This window comes from Gymnoscopelus braueri (genome assembly GCF_963280865.1).
Source record: "Gymnoscopelus braueri genome assembly, chromosome: 1".
In the NCBI taxonomy this organism is placed as follows: Eukaryota; Metazoa; Chordata; class Actinopteri; order Myctophiformes; family Myctophidae; genus Gymnoscopelus; species Gymnoscopelus braueri.
Window position 1 is genome coordinate 3916801 of NC_137603.1, and position 27942 is coordinate 3944742.

Consider the following 27942-nt stretch of genomic DNA (forward strand, 5'->3'; position numbering starts at 1 on the left):
ATAGACTAAATAGACTTTTACTGCACAGCCTTCCAATCCAATGGTCTCTGAGTTCTGTCCATATGAAGTGTTAAACACTGTGTAACACTGCTGTAGAACCATATGTGTGACATTCAGTTTATTTGGTGAGACTATTCTCTTACCAGACCTGAACAGTGTTTGTGTAAAGTTTGGTGTGGATTGGAACCCCCCACCCGTTGCCCTCCAACAGCAACTACATGGGAAACATTATTTATTGTATTCATATTTTAAATAATCTGTAATCACTTCAATCTGAAGTGATTAACTTTAACCTTTAGCCTCCCATCATGTCTCATCTGAAAGCGTTTAATTATTTATAACATTTTACTTTCTTTGTTTCTTGTGTTTCTCTTCAACAGAATCAGAATCATCTTTATTTTCACATCACAGGTTAAAGGTGTGAAGAAGTGGGTGGATTTTTTTTTGTGCAGCTCCATCGTTTTAGTTATTTTCAGAAAGAGAAAGAAAAGAAGACGGGGGACGGGTGGGCAAGGAGAGAATAAAAAATGAATGAAACAAAGATATTTACATACTGTATGTACATGAGGAGACATAAGGTGCATAAGGTACAGTATGTACATGAGGAGACATAAGGTGCATAAAGTACAGTATGTACCTGAGGAGACATAAGGTGCATAAAGTACAGTATGTACATGAGGAGATATAAGGTGCATAAGGTACAGTATGTACATGAGGAGACATACTGTAAGGTGCATAAAGTACAGTATGTACATGAGGAGACATAAGGTGCATAAGGTACAGTATGTACATGAGGAGACATAAGGTGCATAAAGTACAGTATGTACATGAGGAGACATAAGGTGCATAAGGTACAGTATGTACATGAGGAGACATAAGGTGCATAAAGTACAGTATGTACATGAGGAGACATAAGGTGCATAAGGTACAGTATGTACATGAGGAGACATAAGGTGCATAAAGTACAGTATGTACATGAGGAGACATAAGGTGCATAACGTACAGTATGTACATGAGGAGACAGAAGGTGCATAAGGTACAGTATGTACATGAGGAGACATAAGGTGCATAAGGTACAGTATGTACATGAGGTTAGACATAAGTTGCATAAGGTACAGTATGTACATGAGGAGACATAAGGTGCAGAAGCAGCAGCTATATACCATATATGATTATGTGCAATAATACAGACTGTCGTCTTTCTGGAAACAGATGATGTAACATCTTATCTTTAACCCTCTAAGACCCAGTGATCCCTTTTGGAAACAATTATATTTTATAAAGAAAGATGTTTAAATCTTTTTTTTTTCTGTTATTTTTTCACCTCTAAATGCTCATTGGGTCCTATTGTTTAGTCTTACAATGCCATTGGCCAGGATATTTGCATATAAATACCCCCCACAGAGCCAGGAATCATCACAACTTGAAAAATCTCTGTTGGAACAGATCTCTTTTTTCTCTGGAAGATATTCCTCACAAAAACGTAAGTAATATGCCTGTAATATTTTTTTTGTTGAACATTACAATCTCTAGAACATGTACATATGTTATTATTGTGAAATATATGTCCCAAATTAGAACTTAAAGCATGATTCATACTTGTGTCTTTTTGGAATCGTTGGGCCCTCTTGGTTGCAAAAAATACAAGGGCAGGCCTAATGTTCACCTGCTACTGTTCAGCCTTATATATAGTTTTCACAATAGATTTAAACAGTTATATGTGTATTTCCCCCACTTTGCCATTACTATATATATATATATATATATATATATATATATATTATATATATATATATATATATATATATATATATATATATATATATATACATTGTTTTAACAGTCAGAACCATACAAGCTGGTTCCTTTGTTCACAAAAACTGAATTGTTTGCTTTGAGCAGTAAGCCTCAGAAAATGTCCACCCAAACTTTCTCTCTCCCCCTAAACAATACATATTCAACCATAGTTTAACCAATATATTCCCTTGTTATTTCTCAAGTATGTTTAATTTGCTTTCGATACTACAAGGACAGTGGGACCACTTTGGTACTTGTTGGGGGTTGTGGGGGTTGTTCATTATTCATTCAAGGTGTGGTGGGTACTTAGGGGCAATGGAATGATGCCCACTTAGCGGCAATCATCATCACACAATAGGTTTGCCAGACAGTATTGTGAAATGTTGTTTGTAAGCACTACTAAATGTACTAATGGTCTTTATTTCATTTCAGAATGCCACAACACAGAAAGGGCCTCGCTTCTCAGCAAGGATGTTCTGGATATCGTGATGAACGGAGAGAGTGATGTTGACATAGACATCAATGAGACTGATGAAGAGTCAGATGAAGAGGACTGTGGCATGGGGTCCAAAGAAAACCAACCACCCAGTGAACCACCCAGTGAACCCACTGACCGCCCAGCAGACAATTCAGCCGCCCCAACTGACCAAACCCGCTCAGCGCCGTGATTCAAGATATCAGTGGCTGAAAAAGGACTTCATCAGCCCTAATACAGACTTTTCTGGCCCACCTCTGACCTCTGAAGATATGAGTTCTCTCCAAACACCTCTGCAGTACTTCCGCCAGTTTGTGTCCAAAGACATGATTGACTCTCTCACAACGAACACAAACATTTACAGCCTTCAAACAAAAGGAACATCAGTCAACACAAGTCCAAAAGAAATTGAGCAAATGTTGGGGATGTATCTGAGAATGGGCCTTTCTCCAATGAATGGATGCCGGATGTACTGGGAAGCAGACACACGAAACACGGCTGTAGCTGATGTGATGTGAAATCAGTGAGTTGGCCAGACAGTATTGTGTGATCACTGACAATGGTTTAGGTTATTAGGTTTCTTTACTACATATATTGTACAGATTTTTATTTTGTTGTTCTTTTAATAAAATTGATTTAAAAATATGGCTTATTGGTGTTATTATTCATAATGTATACTGTTCTGAGGCCAAATATTATTAATAATTGATCTGAGGCCAAATAATAAACCATATAAATGAATCCTTAAGTTGTTTTAGTGAAGTAATTATACATTTGCCATGTTATCCTTAAAAATGGCCTATAGGAAATTTTGCTACCTGATGGACCCAACGTTTCCATATGGAAACATTTGCATAAAAACTTACCAAAACATAAAAAATAAAAAAACATTATATTTTCCTCTCCTAAGTACTCCTATAAGACCATCTGAAAGATTTTTTATTTTTTTTTGCAAGTAGAAATATATCCGGGTCTTACAGGGTTAATCTGATTGGCTGATTCTTCTGAACTAAAGAACGAGTCCTCCTTCATTCTCTTTCAGACTCCAGAACTTCTCTTTCAGTAAACATCTGTTTATTCTGATCTGTTTATTCTCATCTGTTTATTCTCATCTATTGAATTCAGTTCAGTTTTGATCAGTGATGATGAAGATTACAGCCACCCTCCTCATCCTCTCCTCTGTACTTCATGTCAAAGCGATCCCAGGAAGTAAGTACATTATATTTATGTTATTATATAATATATACATTTATATCTACTGTTATTATATAAAACCAAATATGAACAATGCACAATACAAACAAATGACATGCGCACGCACGCACGCACGCACGCATGCACTCACACACACACACACACACACACACACACACACACACACACACACACACACACACACACACACACACACACACACACACACTCCTTTTACTACCTGTCAGGCCCGCTGACAGGCGGGGCTAAAGGGGCCTCAGGCGGGGGGGGGGGGGGGGGGGGGGGGGCGCCGGCAGAGACTCTGAGAGAGAGAGAGAGAGAGAGAGAGAGAGAGAGAGAGAGAGAGAGAGAGAGGAGGGGGGTTGCCGGGTCAAATCTATGAAAAAAGCAAAAATGTGCTTACAGGATTGATTGATTGATTGATTGAATATTTTAAAAGGTCCGTCCAAAAAAGTCCTTGTGGTCTTGTTTCCATTGAGGTCCTTGGTATTCAATTCATAAACATATAATATTCATAGACCGGCTTGCTTATTGCTCTCACAGAATATGGCAACACTAGAAGTTACAAGTCACAGGGAGAAAAGTAAACAAAACATTGTGTGGATTTATGATGAGACAGAAAATAGCATGTTTTCAACTAGAAATGATGAATTTAGGAGATGTTTGGACGTTGGAGGGACAGCTATTGTGAGTGCAGAATGTTTAATGTGCAGAAGTTATAAAATGGACTTGTAATCTCGTATCAAAAGTAAAAGTACTCATTATGCAGAATGTCCCATTTCATGTTTTCAAATGTATAAAAACCTTTTGAAAATAGCAGATCTACAAGCTCTGTGAGCTGTAGATCTCAGCCCTATATATTTCGGCCATTTGAAAAGTGCCCTGTAAAAGTACTCACAACGACTGGAGTACTTTTACTTTTGGTACTCAAAGTACATTTTTATACCAATACTTTTGTACCTTTACTGAAATACATTTTAATTGACTTTTACTTGTAAGGGAGTATTTCTACATTGCATTATTCATACTTTTACTTAAGTAAAACATGTGAATACTTTTTCCACCACTGGTTATGAACAGAACTGACTATATATTGGCTTGAGGCTAAAGTGGCCAACGTGAAATCGCGCAAAGACACCCGACTTAATGTTTTGAGGTCAAAAATAATAATAAATTAATTCAAAAACCGAGAAAAACCCGAAAATAATAATAAGAAATTAATAAATAACTGAATTAAAAGCGCACGCGCGCGCAAGCATGGGGGGGGGCCCACTTTCAAAAAACTTGTCCCCCCACCCAAGAATCCTGTCATCGGCCCTGCTACCTGTATATACAATATTGAATCAGTGTGAATAAAACATTTGACAGGAAGCTACTTTTAATATCCAACCTTTCACTTCATATAAGAACCAAACATGATTGTTTAACATGATGATTATGTGTTATTGTCACTGTGAAGAAGTTTGTTGTTTAACGTCATCTTTGTTTTATTTCCAGTGTTCCATGAGCAGATTCAAGTCCTTAGCTGTTCAGACACAGTTAAAGACTCATATAAAGAGTGGATGATAGGACTGGATGGTGAAGTGTTGGTGTACGCAGACTTCAACAAAGGGAAGGCGGTGGAGCCTCAGCCTCCGTTTGTAGATCATATCACCTTCACAGGAGCTTATGAATATGCTTGGAATGCTCAGGCGTTCTGCAAAGCCAACCTGGACATCGTTCGCACTGCCTTGAAGAAACCACCAGTGAAAGGTACATGAATACTATTAACACAATAGTTATTAACTAAAACGGTTGAACACACACACACACACACACACACACACACACACACACACACACACACACACACACACACACACACACACACACACACACACACACACACACACCTTTACTTATTTATTTGGATTTTCAATATAAAGACATGAATTATGTCAAAATCCAAGATAATAATACGATTATACAACAGTTACAGTACCATCAAAATAAAACATATCAGAATGTATTCATATTGTGAGGCATTTCTCTCTCAAAATAACAACCTTTTTGCAAGTGTTATCTCTGTTATCCTGGAAATACATGATGGGGTCTGACTGACAGACAGACAGACAGACAGACAGACAGACAGACAGACAGACAGACAGACAGACAGACAGACAGACAGACAGACAGACACTTTAGCTAAAGTAAAACATTTGAGTACTTCTTCCACCACTGAAGGATGGTAGAGTGTGTTGTTAATGTTGTTTTATGGTCGGTTAATTAATTAATTAATACAAAACATTCGCGCATGAGTCGCGCACGCATGTGGTCCGCAACACAGGGGCGGGGAGGGGGGGGGTACAGTTTATGCCCGGTCAACATTAGATTCCAGCAGCTGGACGGACAGACGGACAGACAGACAGACAGACAGACAGACAGACAGACAGACAGACAGACAGACTCAGCCGCACTAGACAACTGGACACATATAGAGAAACAAAACCTAAAACATTTTAATGCCAGATTTCACATCCTGAACGTATTGTAGACTTTATGTAGAGACATATTTGGCTGATGGGGGGCAGTTAGCCTAGTGTTGATATTATACAGATGAATAAAACTGAACATTAATGACATTTTTCATTGTCGACTACTTCCAGATGGATATGTGTTCTATGTGGCTTCCCGCTGTGTGTTTAACTCCAGTGAGCTGAAGGACATACAGTACATATACTCACAGAATTTCGATGGTGATGAGATCCTCAGGTGGGACAGTAGAGTAGATCAGTGGGTTGGATACACTGAGTATGGTGTGAAGAACGCAGAACGCCTCAATAAAGATCCTGGAGCACTGGCTGCGATGAGAAGAAACCGAGAGGCATCCTGCAAACCCAACATTGAGATCGACTACTCCTCTGCTCTGAACAAGAGAGGTGAGCTGATCTCAGAGCAGCACTCAACACTCATCACCTCATAAACTATAACATGAAATCACATGATTCTATTCAGAGATGATTAATGGTGTTAATATTGATCATATAATAATGATTACATATTTCTTTATCTGCTGAGAAACATTTCAGATCCTCTTGATTTATACTGTAACAGGCTGTCAAGCAGTGGAAATAGCAGATCTACAAGCTCACAACATGTGGTGTCACCATCGTACAGTAGTATAAATGAAACATAGATCTATAGGCTATGAGCGTTTTCACCTACATATAATGACCTGCCTAAAATAAAGACACCAGGATTAATGTTTTTAAATTATCGTTAAAAAGAACCATGCAGGCTAGAACACACCTCTATACACTTCATTTCACCACCTGATTTTATATTTTAATTATTGTCTTAACTAGTTTGTTTTGTATGTTTTTAATCACAATATTTTACAGGATTATGTGTATTGTTTTGTTTGTTTATTAAGCAATATCATTTTCATACAATGATATTGCTTGGTTTATTGTTGTTTATGTAAAGCATTGTGTAACTGTGAATTATTTAATATGTTTAAATTATATTATATAAATGCATTCTACGTTGTAGAAAACTGTAGACTCTACAGTACTCTGGTGCCATCTGGTGGCCAAACACTGACATTTACAGTTACAATTTACAATGTAGGCATTTATCAGACGCTCTTAATCCAGAGTGATTTACAGTAAGCAAGGTAAACATGAGGTAATACATCAAATGCATAGAAATAGTAATCTAGGATCATATGTAAACCAATAACCTATCATCAGTCTAAACAGTATAATATCAAACAAATAAATCATATGTACATTGAAACTATCCAAATTATAGGATGCCAGGTTGAACCTGTTATCTGTCTACATAATATGTAAATGATCTAAATGACATTTTAACCTTTGAATAAGACTGCAAGGTCATCAAGGCTAGGTCAAGAAGGGAGAAGAGTCTAGGACATGAGGAGCGTTGTCCAGGGTGTTTTAGAGAAGGGAGAAGAGTCTAGGACGTGTGGAGCGTTGCCCAGGGTGTTTTAGAGAAGGGAGAAGAGTCTAGGACGTGAGGAGCGTTGTCCAGGGTGTTTTAGGGAAAGGAGAAGCGTCTAGGACGTGTGGAGGGTGAGAGGTTGTATAGGGTTGGATCAGGTATATGGAGGTGTTATACCTTTGGTTGGTTTGTAGGCCAACATCAGTGTTTTGTACTCTGTGAGGGCAGCAACTGGAGGGTCAATGGAGGGAGAGGAGAACGGGGGAGAGCTGGGAAATGTGAACATTTTGGCTCGTTGAAGAACAAGTGTGTTGCAGCTTTCATTTGGATGATATACAATTATTAATGATAATAACATGTTCCTACTTCCTATGACGGTTATATTATAATAATAATAATAATAATAATAATCTTATTTATCCAGTGGAGCCCAAAGTGAGACTGAAGTCAGAGACTCCCCCTCGTCGTGGTGAACACACTCACATGCTGAGGTGCAGCAGCTACGACTTCTATCCTAAAGTGATCCTGGTGACCTGGTGGATAGGTCAAGAACCTTTGACCTCTGGTCTCTCCTCTACTGACGAGCTGTCTGATGGAGACTGGTACTACCAGTACCACTCCTACCTGGAGTACACACCCAGGTACACACCTAACAGACACCTATACATAGAAATACACACCTAATAGACACCTATACATATATTCTTTAGAAACAAAACAAGTGTTACTCACTTGCTGAAAATTGACCATTAATTGGTAGGCTAATATTAAGTCACACACACACACACACACACACACACACACACACACACACACACACACACGCACACGCACACGCACACGCACACACACACACGATTGCTCCCGAGTCCTGTGTTTATCACCAGTCTACTCCAGACACAACTACGCAGCAAGCTCGTCGTCGTGCAAGCATGACGAACGCACACAGAGACCCGCGAGCGTGTGTTCTATACATGAATACACACACAGGAATACGCTATAACGTGCATATCTCGTTGCTAAGTTTCTTCTGCCTCTTGCCTTCCTATTTTTTCTGCAATGGGGAGGGAATAGTGGAATACACAATAAACACTAGAGCGGAGGAGAGCCCAGCGGGGCATTCACGCTCCTACACAAAAATAGTCAAACCTTTTTTTTCTCTCCAAAAAAATAAATAATAACAAAGATCAACAGATCAATGTGTGGAAGCGCGGCGCGTTTCAGCATGTAGATCGGCTACTTTCACAATCTGTCCTAATGTTAGTGGTAATTAACAGCTGCTCACTCACTGCCAGACCGGGCGGGGAGGAGGGGCCGCTTCAGCTCTGAGCAGATCCACATGGACACACATTCAACTTGAGGACGCACGCACGTCATGATTATTTTAGGCGGAGAAAATATCAGTATAAGCTTATCTTATTGCCTATAACGGTTTAGTGCTATGGTGACTAATTGTAGCTGTGTTTTTAATCTTACATTTAAATATAATAGTTCATCGTTTAGTTATTATGATGAGCGGCATGGCTCATTTTGGGTGCCCCCTCGGCAACGTGGTCCCCCCCCCCCCCCCCCGCACCGTGGTGCAGAGGGGGCACCTGTGCGTAGGTACTGATCATCCTCATCAGATAGAAAACATGCTGTGCTTTTTGTAGAGGATCATCAGCAGAAAAACGTGTGTGTGTGTGTGTGTGTGTGTGTGTGTGTGTGTGTGTGTGTGTGTGTGTGTGTGTGTGTGTGTGTGTGTGTGTGTGTGTGTGTGTGTGTGTTACAGATCAGGAGAGAAGATCACATGCATGGTGGAACATCCCAGCCTGACCGCGCCTATCAAGATGGACTGGGGTCAGTTACTGTAATCTACTCTATTCTACTGTAATCTACTGTATTCTACTGTAATCTACTGTAATGTGTTACACTGCACTCTGTTTTAAGGGTTCAAGGATTCTCTTTTTGTACCTGAAGGTACATTTGTTTTGCAGAAAGGAAACACAGCAATCCAATTAAAAACAAGACACAATAATAATACAGACACCAGAAATAAGAATCAATACAAATACATTAAAACATCCTAAAAAAGTAACCATTCTAATAAGAAGGTCATGACAGGAGCCTCACCTACTTAGAGCTTAAAGGAGAGATCCGCCCATTTTAAGTGTTATCTTTGATGTGTCGCTAATCACTCACCATCATTGAAAGGGACGTTGAGTTATTTCAGAGAGTCCCGTGTCCTGCAGTCTGTCGACCCCCTCCGTTGGCATAATGGGAGCCCGTGTAAGAGTGAAAATCGTCTATTATAACCGATGCAAAGTTAGTATTTTCTCTACTACTGCTCATTGTGGAGTCTCATGATATACTCAAACGTGCACTGAATGTAGCGAACGAGCTATCGTTCATGCAGAACGAGATGATGCTGGTTGCTTACTTCTTCCACAGACGCCAGGTTCTGTGGAAGAAGTAAGCAACCAGCGTCGTCTAGTTCTGCACGAACGATAACTCGTGTGCGACTCAATGTTATTTCAATGATGGTGAGTGATTAGCGACACATCAAAGATAACACTTAAAATGTCCGGATCTCTCCTTTAAGTGTCTTGTGTCTAGATCAGGTACATCATCTTTGTTTACTAATGGCTGCAGGTATAAAGACATTTATAGAATTTATAATATAATATAATATAATATAATATAATATAATATAATATAATATAATATAATATAATATAATATAATATTTGTATTGTCAGATGACTCCATGCCAGAGTCAGTGAAGAACAAGGTGGCCATGGGAGCATCAGGTCTGGTTCTGGGTCTGGTCTTGTTCCTATCTGGATTCATCTACTACCAGTGGAAGAAACAAGGTGATTAGCATGTTTAATTGACATGTTTCATTAATTAATCTACTACCAGTGGAAGAAATGAGGTCAGATCAACAGAGGATCACATGACATGTGGAACCCTCACATAAATGCAAACAAACAAACAAACAAACAAACAAACACATATGTAAAGCCACAACCTAAACTGGTTTATATTGGTTTAGAACCTTAACCAGTTTAGACCAGTTTAGACGACCTAGTTAGAGGTCAAAGTGTGTGCTATGTTGTCACATTTAGTCTTAAATAGGAGTCAAATGTTCAGATTAGTTCTGATGCAACATGTGACCCTGATGACTGAACCCTAATGTTGTTGTGTTGTTGTGTTATTGTGTTGTGTGTACATTTATGCATTTTATGGAGAAATACACACAATACAGTACATAGGATTTATTTGTGTGTCTGTTTTAACTGTCTCTCTTCTTCTTCTATCAGGTCGTATTCTGGTGCCGACAGCCAATGACGATCTTTAGACTCCTCCCACACACCCAGGTTCACTTCCTCTTTCTTTTTACTAAACCTTTTTACATATACATTCATACAGTTTTTATGTATAAAAGTGTATACAACTAGAAAACATACACATAACAACATGCTTGTGTAAGAAGTGAAACAACTAGCCTGGTACACCATCCCGGTCGCGTGAATTCACATTATCATGTGTCTTCTGCTTAATTTCTTATAATAATGAATCTAATAATCAAATGTAATAACCAAATGATTTGTTGTATCAGACAACACTGATGACAATGTGGTCAGTTGGGGGGGGGTGCTCTTGGTGAACTGTGTAGTTTGGACCATTCATCATCAATCAAATATAAACATGTTTTACATGACGCAGGAGTTTAAATCCCATAGCCTGAGAGGACGTTCAGGTGACTCAGTTAGGAAGTGAAGAGACAATGCAGCCAGAACCAATCATTTGAACACAACATTTCAGTGAACTGTACCCAATGATTCAGTTCATTGAAAACACTGATCATTCCATCACTAGCAGGATCAAAGACAGAACCTTGTGGTCCAAAGGAGAGTGTTCTACCAACTGAGCTGCCCTTCCTACTAAGATACACTATTGACAAAGTATTGGTCAAATGTTGTTTGAATGGACTGAGTTGTTTCTACTTTGATGGTTACTGTAGTTCCAGGGAAGGTGCTGGGAGGTTAGGTTTTTAAGTAGTTTAGGATTACTAATAACTTGTTCATGATCTATTAACTATTAATAGCATAGTTTTATAAATAATCGTTAAAGCATTAACCATTAACACACATTTAACAAGTTATAAATAACACATTATCTAATCATTTGGGAATGATTAATTTAATTTTATAAGGGAAGGTTACTAAAGTGTTAACATGTTCACACAGTTAATACTTTCTGATTCTTCTTGGTTTATTGTCTTTTCACAGAACACCTGGGTGTGTTTTCAGAGAAGCAGAGAGTCATCGCTGCCCCCTGGTGGAGAGAGGAGTAAATACATGTGTGTCCATTCAGCTTTTAAATACTAATAACAGCAGCAAAATGATGAGATCATCAACCTTTTTCACAAATGCTAATTAGCTAGCCAAGGCTAACGAGAATTAGTGTGCAGACTTTCCTAGAGGTCAACAAAAAACCTTTGCCCTGCATTTTTCACATCTGCCTTTTATAGCGCCACCAGAAGGTCGACTTATGTAAAACACATTATTTTATACTACTCCTTCCGATTTTATCCAAATTTCACGGAAATCGGTACACATGATCTCTATAGTCATGTGATCAAGACGGATGTGTTTGATTTTTCATATTCTATCCTGATTGGCTAAGATTGACATCTAAAGTTTGCATTATTGGCTTGTTTTGAACAAAATTCCGCAAATCATGAACGCACTGTCCGATTGCGGTCAAACTTTGCACGCACATTCACACTATGTTGAGGAACAAATGCCACCCTTTTGACATTGGCCTGTTATAGCGCCACCAGCAGGTCTAATTTAGCAAAACAAATGTTTTTAACAAAATGCCTCAAATCATGAATGCAGTCAGGGTCCAACTGTCGTGCAAGGCCTAAGAACAAATGGCACCCTTTTCACATTGGCCTATTATAGCGCCACCAGGAGGCCACAATAGCCTACCCGACCTGGCGGAGACCTGTGCTCCGAGGAGCACTTTTTCTAGTTTATTATGTAATCATTTATAATGTGTGATAATGAATGTGTTAAGATCATTATGACATCACCGTTTCCCTGTGATGGGTGGACCTGGACCCTCTAGGGTGGTCCGGGGTTATGGGTGGACCTAGACCTTCTAGGGTGGTCTGGGGTGATGGGTCCACCCAAATTAGACAACGGTGGGCCACCACAGTCTATGAAATGAATGTGAAACACTGATGACATGTGTTACGGCCCTGTGTGGCCTCATATTGTGTTTTTTAACCCTCCGAGTGTTCTCAGTGCCCCGTTTGGTAATTGGAGGGTGGAGTGGAGATTGGAGGAGTGGCGTGGTGTCTGGAGACACACCTGGGCTTCATCCTCAATCAGCCCAGCCAGCATAAAAGCCTGTTAGAAGCTCCTTTACAGTCCTGTTACCCTCCGTCACCTCCATGTGCTGAACCCTTTCTGTTAGTTAGTTGGTGTTTACTACTATAGGTCTATATAGGCTGTGTGCCATACCTTTTTCTGTTTAGTGCGTAAAGGTAACTTTAATACTGTGTGTTTAAAGTACAGACACTTATTAGATAGGAAACTTCACTTCACTATGTTCCAAACCTTCACCTGAGTGTACTAGAGAAGGGAAGCTTGGTAGGGGCGTGCCGCCATTTGTTTTGTTCCCCGTTTTGAGCCTGTTTCGTTTAGTTAGGGAGCCTAGACTAGTGGTTCTCATACTTTTTCATGGCAAGGACCCCCAACATGATATGTATTTGGCCGCGGACCCCCATCTCGAAATATTTTGTTCCAGGGACCCCCCAGAAGCCAAGATTTGTGTTAAAAACTCACTCAGAAAATGAGTAATTCACTAATTTTCATGTTTTTTCAAAAATAGCAGATCTACAAGCTCATAGCGCGGCACTCGGTGCCGCGCTATGAGCTTGTAGATCTGCTATTTTTGAATAACCAAAGTATAAAAGGTTGAAGTGATTTAAAATGATTGTGATGCTATATTAACACATTTTGCTGGGGACCCCCTGGAACCCCTCCAAGGACCCCTGGGGTTCCCCGGACCCCACTTTGAGAACCGACGGCCTAGACTGTAACTCTTGTTTTGGTGTAGTTTAGGTTTTCTTTTCAGGTAGGGTTGGAGTATTTTGGCTTTGGCCACCCTGACGTTTTGTGCTTTCCCTAATCTGTTTAATAATCCATTGTACATTTAAGTTTGATCCTATTAATAAATTGTAAACTCTTTCCGTTCCTCTGGTTTGTGATATTTTTTTTTTGATATTGTACCTCTTTATAGCCTCTAGACCGTATAAGTTCGTAGCACTACTGTTCATTTATATCTTATATGTCAAGTAGGGGTCGGTCTCTGTCTCTCTGTCTGTACATCTGTTTCCTGTACATTGTCAATGTATTTCTCAGGTTTTTATCAGTTACTGTGCTTAGGTAGTCTGCACACAGTATACCGTCTGTTTAGGACCAAATATGTTTCTACTTTGTGTTGTCATTATGTAAGTTCATTCCAATAAGTGATGTATTTATCTTTTTCTTTAGTTATAATGTGGTTAGGTCTAATCTTTAGTTATAATGTGTTAGGTCTAATCTTTAGTTATAATGTGGTTAGGTCTAATCTTTAGTTATAATGTGGTTAGGTCTAATCTTTAGTTATAATGTGGTTAGGTCTAATCTTTAGTTATAATGTGGTTAGGTCTAATCTTTAGTTATAATGTGGTTAGGTCTAATCTTTAGTTAGAATGTGGTTAGGTCTAATCTTTAGTTAGAATGTGGTTAGGTCTAATCTTTAGTTAGAATGTGGTTAGGTCTAATCTTTAGTTATAATGTGGTTAGGTCTAATCTTTAGTTAGAATGTGGTTAGGTCTAATCTTTAGTTATAATGTGGTTAGGTCTAATCTTTAGTTATAATGTGGTTAGGTCTTATCATCTGAGGCTGGCTGTGGTTTGTGATGTCAGAAGGTGAAAGGTCAGCTAGTTTCAGGACCAGTTGACTGAGGCTCCTTTCTATGTTCAATTCTTGGCAGACAAGGGCTTTATAATGGTAACAGGCGGGGTCACTCTTTTTAATATGGCTCCAGAATTTAATAGATCTTTTTTGTATATTAAGAAGTAAAGGATATTGGCCTAATTCAGCCCTGCATGCAGAGTTTGTGCTTTTTCTTTGTACCAGGATAATAGTTTTGCAGAACTCTGCGTGCAGGATCTCAACTGGATTTTTGTCCAATTTTGCCCAATCACTTTCTAATAAAGGGCCCCATACCCCCTGCAGCCTTTTCTAAAACCAGTTGTCACTAGCCTTGGTGTCAAATTGGACAGTGATTTTAAGTTTGAGAAACAGATAAACTCTGTTGTTAAATCCAGCTTTTATCAGCTGAGGCTCTTAGCTAAAGTCAAGTCTGCTGTAACCGTCTCTGATTTTGAACGTCTCATCCATGCCTTTATCTCAACCCGACTCGACTACTGTAATGCACTCTATGTTGGCATTAGCCAAGCCTGTTTGTCTCGATTACAGTTAGTCCAAAATGCGGCCGCCCGCCTCTTAACAGGGACACGGAAATTTGATCACATCTCCCCCATTCTTGCCTCCCTACACTGGCTCCCTGTTCGGTACAGGATTCAGTTCAAGACTTTAATGTTTGTCTTCAAATCTTTAAATGGGCTGGCACCATTATACATTTCAGAACTGCTACCTCCCAATAATGGTACAAGGGTCTTGAGGTCTACTGACCAGTCACTCCTTAAAGTCCCAGCAACTAAATTGAAAACACGGGGAGATAGGTCATTTTCCGCCATAGCGCCCACACTGTGGAACAAGCTGCCACCCCATGTTAGAGAGTCTCAAACCCTGCCTGTGTTTAAATCACGTTTGAAAACTCATTTGTTCTCCTTGGCCTTTGAAAATTCAACTTGAGAAACTGCCGCTTTCCCCCAGGCATTGTGTCAATCGTTGTCTTGTTCATTGTGTGTGTTCTCTTGTATTATTGTTTATTTTAATATTTTATTGAGTGTACAGCACTTTGGTTCCAAACTGTTGTTTTTAAACGTGCTATATAAATAAAGTGGATTGGATTGGATTGGATTGCCATACAGTGCTATGGATTCTATAACCGAATTAAATATTTTGAGCCATGTCCTGATCGGAAATTGGATTTGAACTGAACACTTGATGGCATAGAAAGCCCTTTTTGCCTTCTCTTTGAGTTCCTTCACAGCTGAACAGAGGTTTCCTTTGGAAGCCAAATACGTATAGAAGTTTGTTTGTTCTATTTGGGTCCCACCTATTTTGAATGTTGAGTAATTTCTCTGTAACCGTGATAATTTTTGGAAGGTCATAATTTTGGTCTTCTTCATATTCACTGTCAGGGCCCAGGTCTGACAGTACTGATGAAGAATGTCCAAGCTTTGCTGAAGACCTTCTCTAGTAGGATACAGTATGACCTGATCACCTGCATAAAACAGCCTTGCTTCACCCCTCTGCCTTGTGGGAAGAATTCTGTATGTTCATCTCCAATTTTGACAGGCAATATTTTATTTTCATATATGTGTAACTGGGTGGAGTTAATGTTGTCTTATAGATACACACGGAGATAGACGGGAACGCCCAGGAACGCCCCATTCGATTTTAGCTTGGGGGAAAACAGAACGATCCTGCCTCATAGAGGTACATCATACACGATCGTTTGGATCACTTTCAGAGCTATTTTAATGGACGATAGAAACATTCAGCCAAGAAAAATCCATCAGAAGGACAGCTGGAACACAATCGTCCACTCGCCCTCGGAAAAGTTGACTTATTATTAAGATATATGTGACTAAAAAGACCAAACATCTATGAGCTCACAGCGCGTCGGAACGCGACGCGTTGTAACTGTGAGCTAGATTGGCAATGTTTGGTTTATGTTCCCCCCAGAATACGTAAGCTGGGGTTCATGTGGTTTATCAGATTATCCTTATATCTTATTGCATGAGTCAAGTTTCAGCACAAGCACCACTGAGATCGGAGATCTGTTTCCTTCTTTACATCTCCGTCTGAATACCAAAACACTCGCCCCAAAACACAGTCGCCCCGGGGCAAACCCGCAAGGATTTGGGATGGTTTTAGGATGGTATTCCCAGTAAAACTATGCCTAAACATAACCTTATTCCTAAACGTAACCTCAGTAAAACGGTGCCAAAACATAACCTTATTCCTAAACTGAACCTCAGTAAAACTATGCCTAACCCTGAACTTATTTCAAACCTTATCCTCTGTAAAACAAATACAAGAATACAAGAACCGCTGGTCGGTGAGAAAAATGGGGGCGAGCGTGTTTTGGGACGAGTCTTCTGGTTACCTCTCGTCTCCCTCTTTGTTACAAAACATGTTTACATATGCACAGTGTTTAATCACCTGGTAGAGACACTATTACAAGATATGATCAATTAAACTTACCCTAATATCAAAACCCAACAGCCATTAAGTCATCAATAATGTTTATAGGGAATTTGAAGTACAGTTTAGAGACGGAACGGCACGTACCGACGCCATTATCATTTGGCGATGTGCGCCATATAATATGCAGGATTTACACACTGCTTTAGCTCCGTGTTCATTGCCAGATTTACAATCGTGTTTTCTGTAGGTTTTAAACGAGGATAGCCGGGTTTGGCTTGTTTTGTGTGTAAATCGCTGCATGTTGAACTGCGTTTCCAAACTGTAATGGCGTCGATGCCTCCTGTACTTGGAATTCACTAAAACGTGTTATAAACATCATTGATGAATGAATGGCTTTTGCTTTTTGATAATATGATATGTTTAATTGATCATATCTATAGAAAATGTAATAGTGTCTCTTACCAGGCGATTAAATCAGATAACCTCGGGCCATTGTGTTGTGTTGGATCCTCTGTCCAGTCAGGACAACATTCCAATCGGACTCTTGTTTAATTTGCTAATGTAGCGTTCCTTTTCGAGTGGCAACAAGGTTCTGTGCCTGTGATCTGGCAAGCCATGACGCCTACTTTTTAAATTGGTATACTTTTACAGCATATGAGTTTGAAAACCCCACATCCCTCGGTCTATACCAGCTGGGGGAAATCTGAGTTTTCCCCCGAGCCGACTCCGCCCCCCTAGGTACGACCCACTGATGACACTACGCCGTGTGGACGTATTCCCCCTGTGGTGTGTGTGTGTGTGTAGAGCTGAGGATGGATCATGATTGGTGAACCAATCCGACTGCTGTCCAATCATGGTCTGGTTGGCCTTTTAAAAGCAGGAAGTTGACATTCAACAACAGATTTGTTTGCAGATTTTGCACAGGCGGGCAGAGTGTGATCCAGCGTCACCCATGGTAAATGTAATAGTTCATCTAGTTATTGCTACTTTTAAATGGGGCTAACAATGGAGTGTGTAGCTTGTGGGGCAGAATTCTGCCATTAAGGTGCGCTCCACTCTGCTCGCCCTGTGGTAAGGATGTTTTTATTATGTGTGCGTAATGTCAGGTTGTTTTGAAATGTGTGTCGATGTATTAAGCTATTTAATGCAGTCAGATTGTTTTGTGTACATGGTATGTAGTTGTATGTTTTAAACCCACTGTATTTATATAATAATGGTCCATTTGAACTCCTATTTGATGCCTTCTGTGAGCATAGTGAACTAATATGTGTGTGTGCTCTTTTGCAGTGAAACGACTAACCTATGAGTTAATTACTCCCTTTTTGTGTGCTGTGGCTTATCTGCTCTGGACAATCTGGACAATGCTTGGGGAGATGTGTTCTATTGACCAGTTGTATTGCAGTGGCATAATCTTTTTTTAATAATTTAATGTGAATAAAATGTAAAACTTTTGCAACGTCATGGTGTCATTGCTGAGCCTCCTACCCAGTTTCCAAAGCTCTGTTAAACGAACCTCCTTTTAATGTTGAGCCTTAATTGACTTGTTGGTTTAAATCCAACTGGCGTAGTCAGTAGTATTTATGATTTTAGTAACCCCTATTTTGGCCAGGGTGGTTTTATGGATTTAATTACCTCAAAGGACTTTTCCCCCTATACCACCTTCTATTAATTTAAAAAGTAAACCCTCATTCCAGACTGAGTCGAAAGCTTTCTGGAAATCGACTGTGTGTGTGTGCGTGTGTGTGTGTGTGTGCGTGTGCGTGTGTGTGTGTGTGTGCTGGCATGGGAGGGTCTAATGGTCAGTGGTGTAAAGTAACTAAGTACATGTACTTACTTACGTAAAGTACAATTTTGAGGTATTTGTACTTTACTTGAATATTTCCAATCTCCAATACTTTTACTTCTACTTCACTACATCTCAGAGGCAAATATTATACTTTTACTCCACTACAATTATTTGGAAACTTTAGTTACTAGTTACTTTGTTTTCGTCCATTTGAAAATAGCTAATCTACAATCTACAATCTACAATCTACAAGCTCACAATGAGCCGCGATGCGACACATTGTGAGCTTGTAGATCTGCCATTTTCAAATGATTTTTTTTACATTTACACCTGAAATGGGACATTCTGCATAATGAGTACTTTCTACTTTTGGCACTTTAAGTACATTTTGATACTTCTGATACTTTTACTCAAGTACATTTTCAATTCCGGACTTTTACTTGTAACAGAGTATTTCTACATTGCAGTATTGATACTTTTACTTGAGCAAAAAAATGTAGTACTTTTTCCACCACTGGTAACCCGTCCATGGTATTGAGGATTGTGAAGAAATTGATTGAGTGATTCTTTAATGGTCTGCTTCTTGTTAATGGTGTCCTGTCTCCTGTCCTTGCTTGTGCCCTGTCTCAGGGGGACTCCGGTGGTCCCCTGGTGTGTGAGAAGGACAACATGTGGACCCTGGTCGGCATCGTGTCCTGGGGCAGCAGCCGCTGCTCCACCTCCGTGCCCGGCGTCTACTCCCGCGTGGCCCAGTTCAGCAGCTGGGTGGACCAGGTCATGGCTGCCAACTAAAAGAAAGATTAAAAAAAATACTATAACCAGGGGTCATCAACATGTCCGTACACAGACTAATGTGTCCGTGGCAAAGACTTGGTCTTGTCCGTGGCAAATGTTTTGATTTACACACCATTATAATGTTCTTATTTAGTTTTCCTCAGAATATGCATGACTCTGATTTACTATGACACTATGTATGGAACATTAGGAGTCCTACTAGTACTAGTGGTTCTTAAATGTTTTATTTGCAAGGACCACCGTAACTCTGAGCGTGTACAAATGGAACCAAATGGACCCGTAAGGGTCCATTTGGTTCCATTTGTACACGCTCAGAGTTACAGACCTGTTATATGGTCATTCAGGGCTATAGCTCTTTATGTGTTTCTGGTAATATTAATGTCCACTCATTTTGTATGTCCGTGGCAAAAATGGAATTTTGACCAAAATGTCCACCACAAGAAAGCATGGTGATGACCCCTGCTATAACTGAAGAGATATACCTCCTCCACCAACCAACCCCAGCCCCCATCCATCCTGAAAACTTGACCTCATAGCTTTTTAGATGTTGAGATGCTGAATTTCAATTAATAAACATGTCAAAACCTCTTCAAAAGTAGTTGTTTTTGTTGTGGTTGTGTATTAATAAATGTCCAAAATAGGACTGCTGGACACGACCATCCACAGTTGTTGTGAGAGAGACACTAGTCGACTCCAGGTTGAACTTCAATGTTAATGCCATTTTAATACATTCTCAATGCTCCTGCGTGCTAGCCCACAGCTTGATAAACCTGTTGTATGACTGGTTCTCACTGATAACAACAAAAATAGCAGATCTACAAGCTCATAGCGCGGCACCGAGTGCCTATGAGCTTGTAGATCTGCTATTTTTGAAAAATCTTGAACATTTGTGCATATCTTTGAATATTTATATTTATAAGCGAACATTTTTAACTCAAATCATTGCTTCTGGGGGTCCCTGGCACAAAACATTTTCAGATGGGGGTCCGCGGCCAAATGTATATCAATTTAGGGGTCCTTGGCATGAAAAAGGTTGAAACCCACTTTTGTTCAGTAACAGGTGTCTCTCTCCAGCTCTCTATTAAATAGAAGATAGCTACATTTTCAGGTTGGGATACTAATTGTATGTAATGCTAACTAAATGCCTCAACTCCTACAATGCCAAGTGCTTAAGTTGTCAGGGTGAGGGGTCCCCATTTCAAATGTCATTATCTTGGGGGTCACGTCTGAAAAGTTTGGGAATCTGTAGTGCCACATTTTCTTATTCTTCTCCTGCCCAGTAGGCGGCGCGCCTGCTCATTGGAGTCGGACGCAACTTCCTTGAAATGCCAGACAAGAAGAACAACAAATCAGGGTTGCCATGTCTGCTTATTATAAGTAAGGTTTCTTGTAAATATTAAAAGTTGCGGCGTTTTTTGTGCCAGGGACCCCCGCACCAGATTTGTGTTGATAAAATGTTTCAAAGATAATAGCAGATCTACAAGCTCACAGTCACAACGTGTTGTGAGCTTGTAGATTGGCTCTTTTCAAATCAGGGGTGGCTAGAATCAGGGGTGCAATGCTCAGTGGACGGGGTTGCACGCCGTGCAACCACTTATTTGACCAGGGGGAAGCGCAGGCACATGCACGGATGTGCACGCACGTGCACGCGAGGTGCACGCGCGTGCATGCAAGAATGCGTTCCATTCGATCCGTGCGCCGAGCGAGTACCAGTGGCTACTTAGCATAACAATAGCTCAGGTCGTCAGGTGTGTTCAACTACGTCCTCACCTACACTGTATAAGATTGGAGGTGACGTCATCTTTCTCACCCGCGTCTCAAACTCTGTCTGTCTGTCTGCTCCCTTATCTCCATCCCGCCCTCCTCTCTTCTGTCTCACCCTGACTCACTCACCCCCCCTCCCCACACACACACACACACACACACACACACACACACACACACACACACACACACACACACACACACACACACACAGCCTCCTTTCTCAGTGCGCTTGTTTTTTTCCCCCTCAAAGTAAAGTAGTTCAAGTAAACAAGTTGTCTGATTATTTTAAGTTTGTGTTTGTGTTTGTGTTTCTCTATTTCAAGGCAACATTTACAAAAACTAAACTAAAACTAGTAATTTCCTATACAAACATGTTTCCTACTATTTATGCACATTTAATAATCATAATGCTGTTCGGAGCTGTTCTGTGAGCAGTGCGCACTGAGCGCGTGAGGGAACATTTATGCACATGCACGGGAGGGCGCGCACGTGCAAGTGTGCGTGCACGTGACGTCATTAAAATAGAGTACAATCACTTCCCAAATGAGCATAGCATCACTGGCTAGAATAGATCATATAGGTTTAAAGTGCTCATGTGGCCTGCTTTTGGACTTCTTTTCCTATACCTGGTTGCTTATTTCTCTCACAGAACCTGGCAACACTGCTCTAGTGCCACAATGCAGTAGTGAAAACAGCATGGTGTGTTGACTGACTGTTGTTGACACTTTAAAATACCATAGATTTATATCAAAGTCAAATGCAAAGAAAAGTAAATCGTGTCGTTTCTAAACAGTGTCGTCGTTAAGCAGCAGGAGGACGTTTGTTAGCAGCTCAACCACTGAAACACAGCAGGTATAAAGATCAACTCATTCAGGTTGTTTTGCATCTATGTTAGCCATGAGAGTTCCTGCTTTAGAGTGGTGTTCGATTTGTTTTACATTTACAACTCTCACATGTACATAAACGTTCACATTTCAAATATAAAGTGCTGACCCATGAGCAGAGCTGCCAACTCTCACTCTTTGAGAGTGAGAGTCACGCAATTTAACCTCTTCTCACGCCTCACGCCACACTTGCCATTTCTCACGCTTTTTCCCCCCTCTCACAGCAAAAAAAAAAAAAAAAGAGCAATCGGGTGGAAAACGGAAGCCTCGTCCTAAAACACACTGCCACCCTTTTTTCGCGGACCGTGGCCGCCGCATTAGACCGGGGGCGAGTGTGTTTTAGGACGACTTTTCCAGATTTGTGGTTGGTGCGCTGCGCGATGGACTGCAGCCACGGTTCACATGACGCTCGTCTGTCACTAATACAAACCAATCAGAGGCAGCTTAAGGCGGGTCATTGCGTCTCTCTAGCCAAGGAGAAGGATTTAAGGAAGCACAATACTTTGGTGGAGAAATTAAAAATGTATACAACGTGAAACGCCGACCGACGCGTCTGTGTCAGCGCCTCAATATGCCGTGACTGATTCTGAAGCGGGTCAAACGGTAGATAACTTAACCACCTCCTTTTTACAAACACATTATTATCTTTACAAATAATTTTATTTTGATGAAATGGTGGGTCTGACTACATGAGACTTAAACGTTACACAGGCTGCTGGTGAGCAGCATACATGTTGCTGGTGGGTTTAACAACAAACTGTGACTAGCAGTGTTAGTCAAATCACTGGTTCTCAACCTGTGTGTCGGGACCCACAAGGCCCAGGGGGGTCCCCACGTAATTTTTTTGTTTGGGGGGGTCCCCAGATGACAGTAAAGTGACCATTTTTTAAAAGACCTTTTTAATACAAAAAAAGAAGGAAGAAATGAAATATAAAATAGCATTACTGCATGAAAAGTAATCAACAAACAATACTATAGGAAATTGTAATTTGTGAAAATAGCTGATCTACAAGCTCACAACACATCATATCTCGGCATGTTGGGAGTTTGTAGATCGGCTATTTTTACTCTTATAGTGTGACACTCTTGTATGATGAAGTAGGGCAGTGGTTCTCATACTTTTTAATTTCATGGACCCCCAGTTTAATAAACATTAGGCCACGGACCCCCATTTGATACCTCTTTGCTATCTCTGGGACCCAAATCTATACTAAGAAATCCTAACTCTGAGAGTGTACAAATGGAACACTCTCATAGTTAAAGTCATGTAACTCCTCAAGGACCCCTGGGGGTCCCCGGACCCCAGTTTGAGAACCGCTGAAGTAAGGCATTCATTTATGAAAAAACATAAAGTTGAAATATGGAAATACAAGGTTTCGGCCTGACAGCGAAGATATATGATTTAATCATTTGCATTTATCCATCAAAACATTATGTTTATTTGTATTTATTCATTTCCTTCACTTGCTGACGTTCTGCTGCGCAACAGGGCAGATATCCGCCAGGCCAGGTGGCCCTACCCAGGCCTATGAAATTGATAGGCAGTCTACAGTAGCCAATTAGAATGAAATCTGCTAAAACTGACTCATACACTAATACAGAACCATATATAGGCAAAATATTGTCTCTGACTCTCTGTCGGTTGGGAAAACTGTTTACCTTTTATTTTAAAACAATTTCAAATGGTGAAAAAAGCCAATCTACGAGCTATAATTATTAAAAATTAAGAAATACTATATTTTAAATTGTGAAAAATACAGAAAATAGGGGAAAATACATAAAATCTCTAATCTGTGATTCTAATGTGATTAATGTGACCCCTACAGTCAGTGAAGTCCAGGGCTGAATGTGACAAATATTGAGACAAATAGGCTATAACCCAATACATAATTTTATGAAATAAATGGGTTATATTTTACAGATACAGTAGTTACACTATTCTTGTACTATATTAAAATTAAATCATCCTTAACCTTCAAGTTAAATTAATTATTTCCGTGGACTTAAAAATCATCGTTTTATTTGATGGCCTTCTTTTTGATTGGCCTTTATTACAGGCCCTACCAGCCTGTAGGGGGAGGTAGAGAGTCACATTATAATACCAGCCTGTAGGGGGAGGTAGAGAGTAACATATTATAATACCAGCCTGTAAGGGGAGGTAGAGAGTACAATTATAATACCAGCCTGTAGGGGGAGGTAGAGAGTAACATTATAATACCAGCCTGTAAGGGGAGGTAGAGTGTAACATTATAATACCAGCCTGTAGGGGGAGGTAGAGAGTCACATTATAATACCAGCCTGTCTACCAGCCTGTAGGGGGAGGTAAAGAGTCACATTATAATACCAGCCTGTATGGGTAGGTAGAGAGTAACATATTATTATACCAGCCTGTAGGGGGAGGTAGAGAGTCACATTATAATACCAGCCTGTCTACCAGCCTGTAGGGGGAGGTAAAGAGTCACATTATAATACCAGCCTGTAGGGGGAGGTAGAGAGTAACATATTATAATACCAGCCTGTAGGGGGAGGTAGAGAGTCACATTATAATACCAGCCTGTAGGGGGAGGTAGAGAGTCACATTACAATACCAGCCTGTAGGGGGAGGTAGAGTGTAACATTATAATACCAGCCTGTAGGGGGAGGTAGAGAGTCACATTATAATACCAGCCTGTCTACCAGCCTGTAGGGGGAGGTAAAGAGTCACATTATAATACCAGCCTGTAGGGGGAGGTAGAGAGTCACATTATAATACCAGCCTGTAAGGGGAGGTAGAGTGTAACATTATAATACCAGCCTGTAGGGGGAGGTAGAGAGTCACATTATAATACCAGCCTGTCTACCAGCCTGTAGGGGGAGGTAAAGAGTCACATTATAATACCAGCCTGTAGGGGGAGGTAGAGAGTAACATATTATAATACCAGCCTGTAGGGGGAGGTAGAGAGTAACATATTATAATACCAGCCTGTAGGGGGAGGTAGAGAGTAACATAGTATAATACCAGCCTGTAGGGGGAGGTAGAGAGTAACATATTATAATACCAGCCTGTAGGGGGAGGTAGAGAGTAACATATTATAATACCAGCCTGTAGGGGGAGGTAGAGAGTCACATATTATAATAACAGCCTGTAGGGGGAGGTAGAGAGTAACATATTATAATACCTTTGCTCTAAGTGAAACCTGTGTCCAAACCCAATGTTGAATAAATGTGACTAACAATAGCATAATGTAGTCGTGTTTTTCATCAGAATTAATGAATAAATGCAATTATTAACACTATATAAGCATGAGGGGGCCGACAGGGAGAGCAGCTGGCATGGGGGTGAAGACATCAGTCTTAATGTTAAATTCCTCTAAATCAGCGTTAAAAAGGGCCCTTTTTAAATTTTGGGCCCCCAAACATTTTTTTGAGGGCATCGCAACACGAGGCGTTGTCAGCTTATAGATCTGCTATTTTCACAATAGCAGATCCTCAACTCCTACCCTTATCAGGGTGGGGGGTCCTCAGTTCAAATATGATTATCTTGGGGGGTCACGGCCTGTTAACCACCAGTAGTATCTTTACTCTGTCAGACAGAGTCTGTCTGTAATGTTAATGTGATTGTCAAGTGAAGTTAGAGCTCCATGTCTTCATGCACCTTGAATCCTTCTACCAACTAAACATCTGTCATGCTGTATTGTGTCAGACCTAGAATGACCATCCAGGTAATGCATGGAATTGGAAATGATCTCCCTGTCTTGTTCATGGGCTGCAAATTGACAGTTTAGCTCCAAACTCACCTGTCTGCTGTTATTATAATTGACAAAGGATTTCTCCTTATTTTTCAAATTATATAGAGTGCAACTTTATTGTTACATCACAATTTTACGAAAAAGGCAAACACGCAGTGGGAATATTAATTCAGCTCTAAATGCAGAAAAGAAAAAAAATCAGTTGAATTTGCATCATGTCTATAATATGCTTGTAAGCCTACAAGCAATAGATGGTTTGACATAGGGCCATAGCCCTATATCTTTTGAACTGGTGGGTTTTGTCCACATAAAAATATTATTTTAAGACCATTTTTGGAAGAACATTCTTCCTCATATATTTTTGGCGGGGACCCGTTTTTGTAACTATACCTTTCAGGACGGGAACCCCTTTTAGGGTTCTTGTTGTTATGTACAGTATAAAGCAACATACTGTACATTGTTTGTCATTTTGGAATAAATATTTGAAGTTTTTCAGAAAACTTAGGTCAGGATTTAGAAGGCGTTTTTAGAATGGGCCTCAGGTCTAAATGGGTTAATAATACCCAATGATCACCGTTTTAGGGGAAGTAGAACCATGGAACCCTAAAGTCCTTATTCAATTCCTTCATTTCAGACAAGTGTGTGGAGTCCAGACTAAAGGTGAAGATGAACTCTCCAGACTCAGCCAGTGCCATTTCTATTAAACAGGAACCTGAAGACCATCCATACCTCAGTACGTTTAATGTTCTCTCTCTTTCTTAAATATGTTTCTGTTCTGTTGTAGAGCTGTCGCAATATGAACATTTTACTATGCAATAGTCATGACGAAATATATGATAATATCCCGATGATTAAAGATGATTAAACAAATTGGCCATGTTGCCTTGTGGTGCACACGCCATAGGCACCGGAAGGGGGGTCAGAAGGGCCTAGCTATCGGCTTGTCGATCTCGCCGACCGCTGGTCTATTTATTTAAAGACGGGGTGCCGTGATTTTCAGAGATTTTTTCCCCCCCTAAAACATAATCATCAGGTATTATGGTTATACTAGGAGGAAGATCTTTTTTCAAAAAAGTGTAGACAGAAAGTGTTTGTTTTTATGTGGACACGCCTCCAGTTCATCAAGTATACCTGGTTCTCACCTTAGCACCTCCTCCACCACCTTAGCACCACCCACCTGTCCTAGTCCCTCCTCCTCCTCATGCCCACACCTGTTGTGTTATGATAATGAGGGGGAGGGTATATTTTTACTGTGTCATTAAATGGCTGTTTTTCTATTGGCACGTTTGACCCTCAAGGTTTCAGCCTCCAGGAAGAAACTCAAAATAGTCAGAGAAGACATAAAACACCATAAAAACACCACCAGGGGGCTTAATGAAGTTCTATCAACCTCATAGACACATGAAAAACCGAAAAAGTGCAAAATCATGGCACCACCTCTTTAAAAAAAGAATCCCGACCAGCGCTGGTGTAGCACCTCACTGTTCCCATCGTGTTGCACAATGGTTGTTGTGTATTGGCTGCATTGGCTTGCCTCTCGCCGCAATGACCGTTCTGTTACTGGCTACGTGTGCAGTTGCTCTCTCAACTCGATAAACTAGGAGCCAGACAAGCTAATACTCAACAAATCGCTGTTCTTTACGTATTCTGCCTGTGGGTGTGAAAGAAGCAGATGCCCGTGGGGGTCGGGCTGCAAGAATCAAGTGCTGCTATGATAGACTGACTGACCAGTGATCAGATTACTGCAGCGCAAATCTACATAAACGTTCAGATTTCAAATATAAAGTGCTGACCCCCGAGCCTCGGATGTAACAAGTTGAGGTGCAAATGGTCTAAGTACCTGTATCTGCCGTATTGTTCAATAAAAAGCTTTGTTTATGTCGTTGTGGCAGTTGTAAATGTAAAAAAAAATAGCAAACCAGGAACAAGTGGGCCCATGACTGTCATGGTATGACTCATGTTTCAGGGCTACAGCTAGGCTAGATTTCATATTTCATATGGAGTATAGCTGACATCTCACCAATACTGTGTTAGAACAGCATTTAAGTTTGTCATGTCCATAACAAGACAGACTGCAGGTGACGATGAACTCTCCAGACTCAGCCAGGGACAATTGTATTAAACAGGAGGAACCTGAAGACCACCCACCCACTATTCTTTTCTCTT

General features: G+C 40.4%; 1 protein-coding gene across 7 annotated transcripts in view; it reads left to right on the forward strand.

The window, feature by feature from the left end:
* LOC308090038 (H-2 class II histocompatibility antigen, E-S beta chain-like) overlaps positions 1-27942 on the forward strand; it is a 99920-nt gene that overhangs the window by 45855 nt on the left and 26123 nt on the right. For 2 of the 7 annotated variants that reach the window (XM_080435066.1, XM_080435065.1), the window contains 8 exons: positions 3398-3481; positions 4985-5239; positions 6133-6405; positions 7854-8070; positions 9201-9268; positions 10168-10281; positions 10732-10788; positions 11704-12314. In XM_080435066.1, coding sequence (XP_080291192.1) covers positions 3415-3481; positions 4985-5239; positions 6133-6405; positions 7854-8070; positions 9201-9268; positions 10168-10281; positions 10732-10769 — 1032 coding nt within the window. In that variant the 5' untranslated portion in view covers positions 3398-3414 and the 3' untranslated portion in view covers positions 10770-10788; positions 11704-12314. Of the gene's footprint in view, positions 1-3323; positions 3482-4984; positions 5240-6132; positions 6406-7853; positions 8071-9200; positions 9269-10167; positions 10282-10731; positions 10789-11703; positions 12315-27942 lie in introns of those variants that run through there. The other 5 variants (XR_013933586.1, XM_080435067.1, XM_080435064.1 and 2 more) reach the window with 4 other exon arrangements.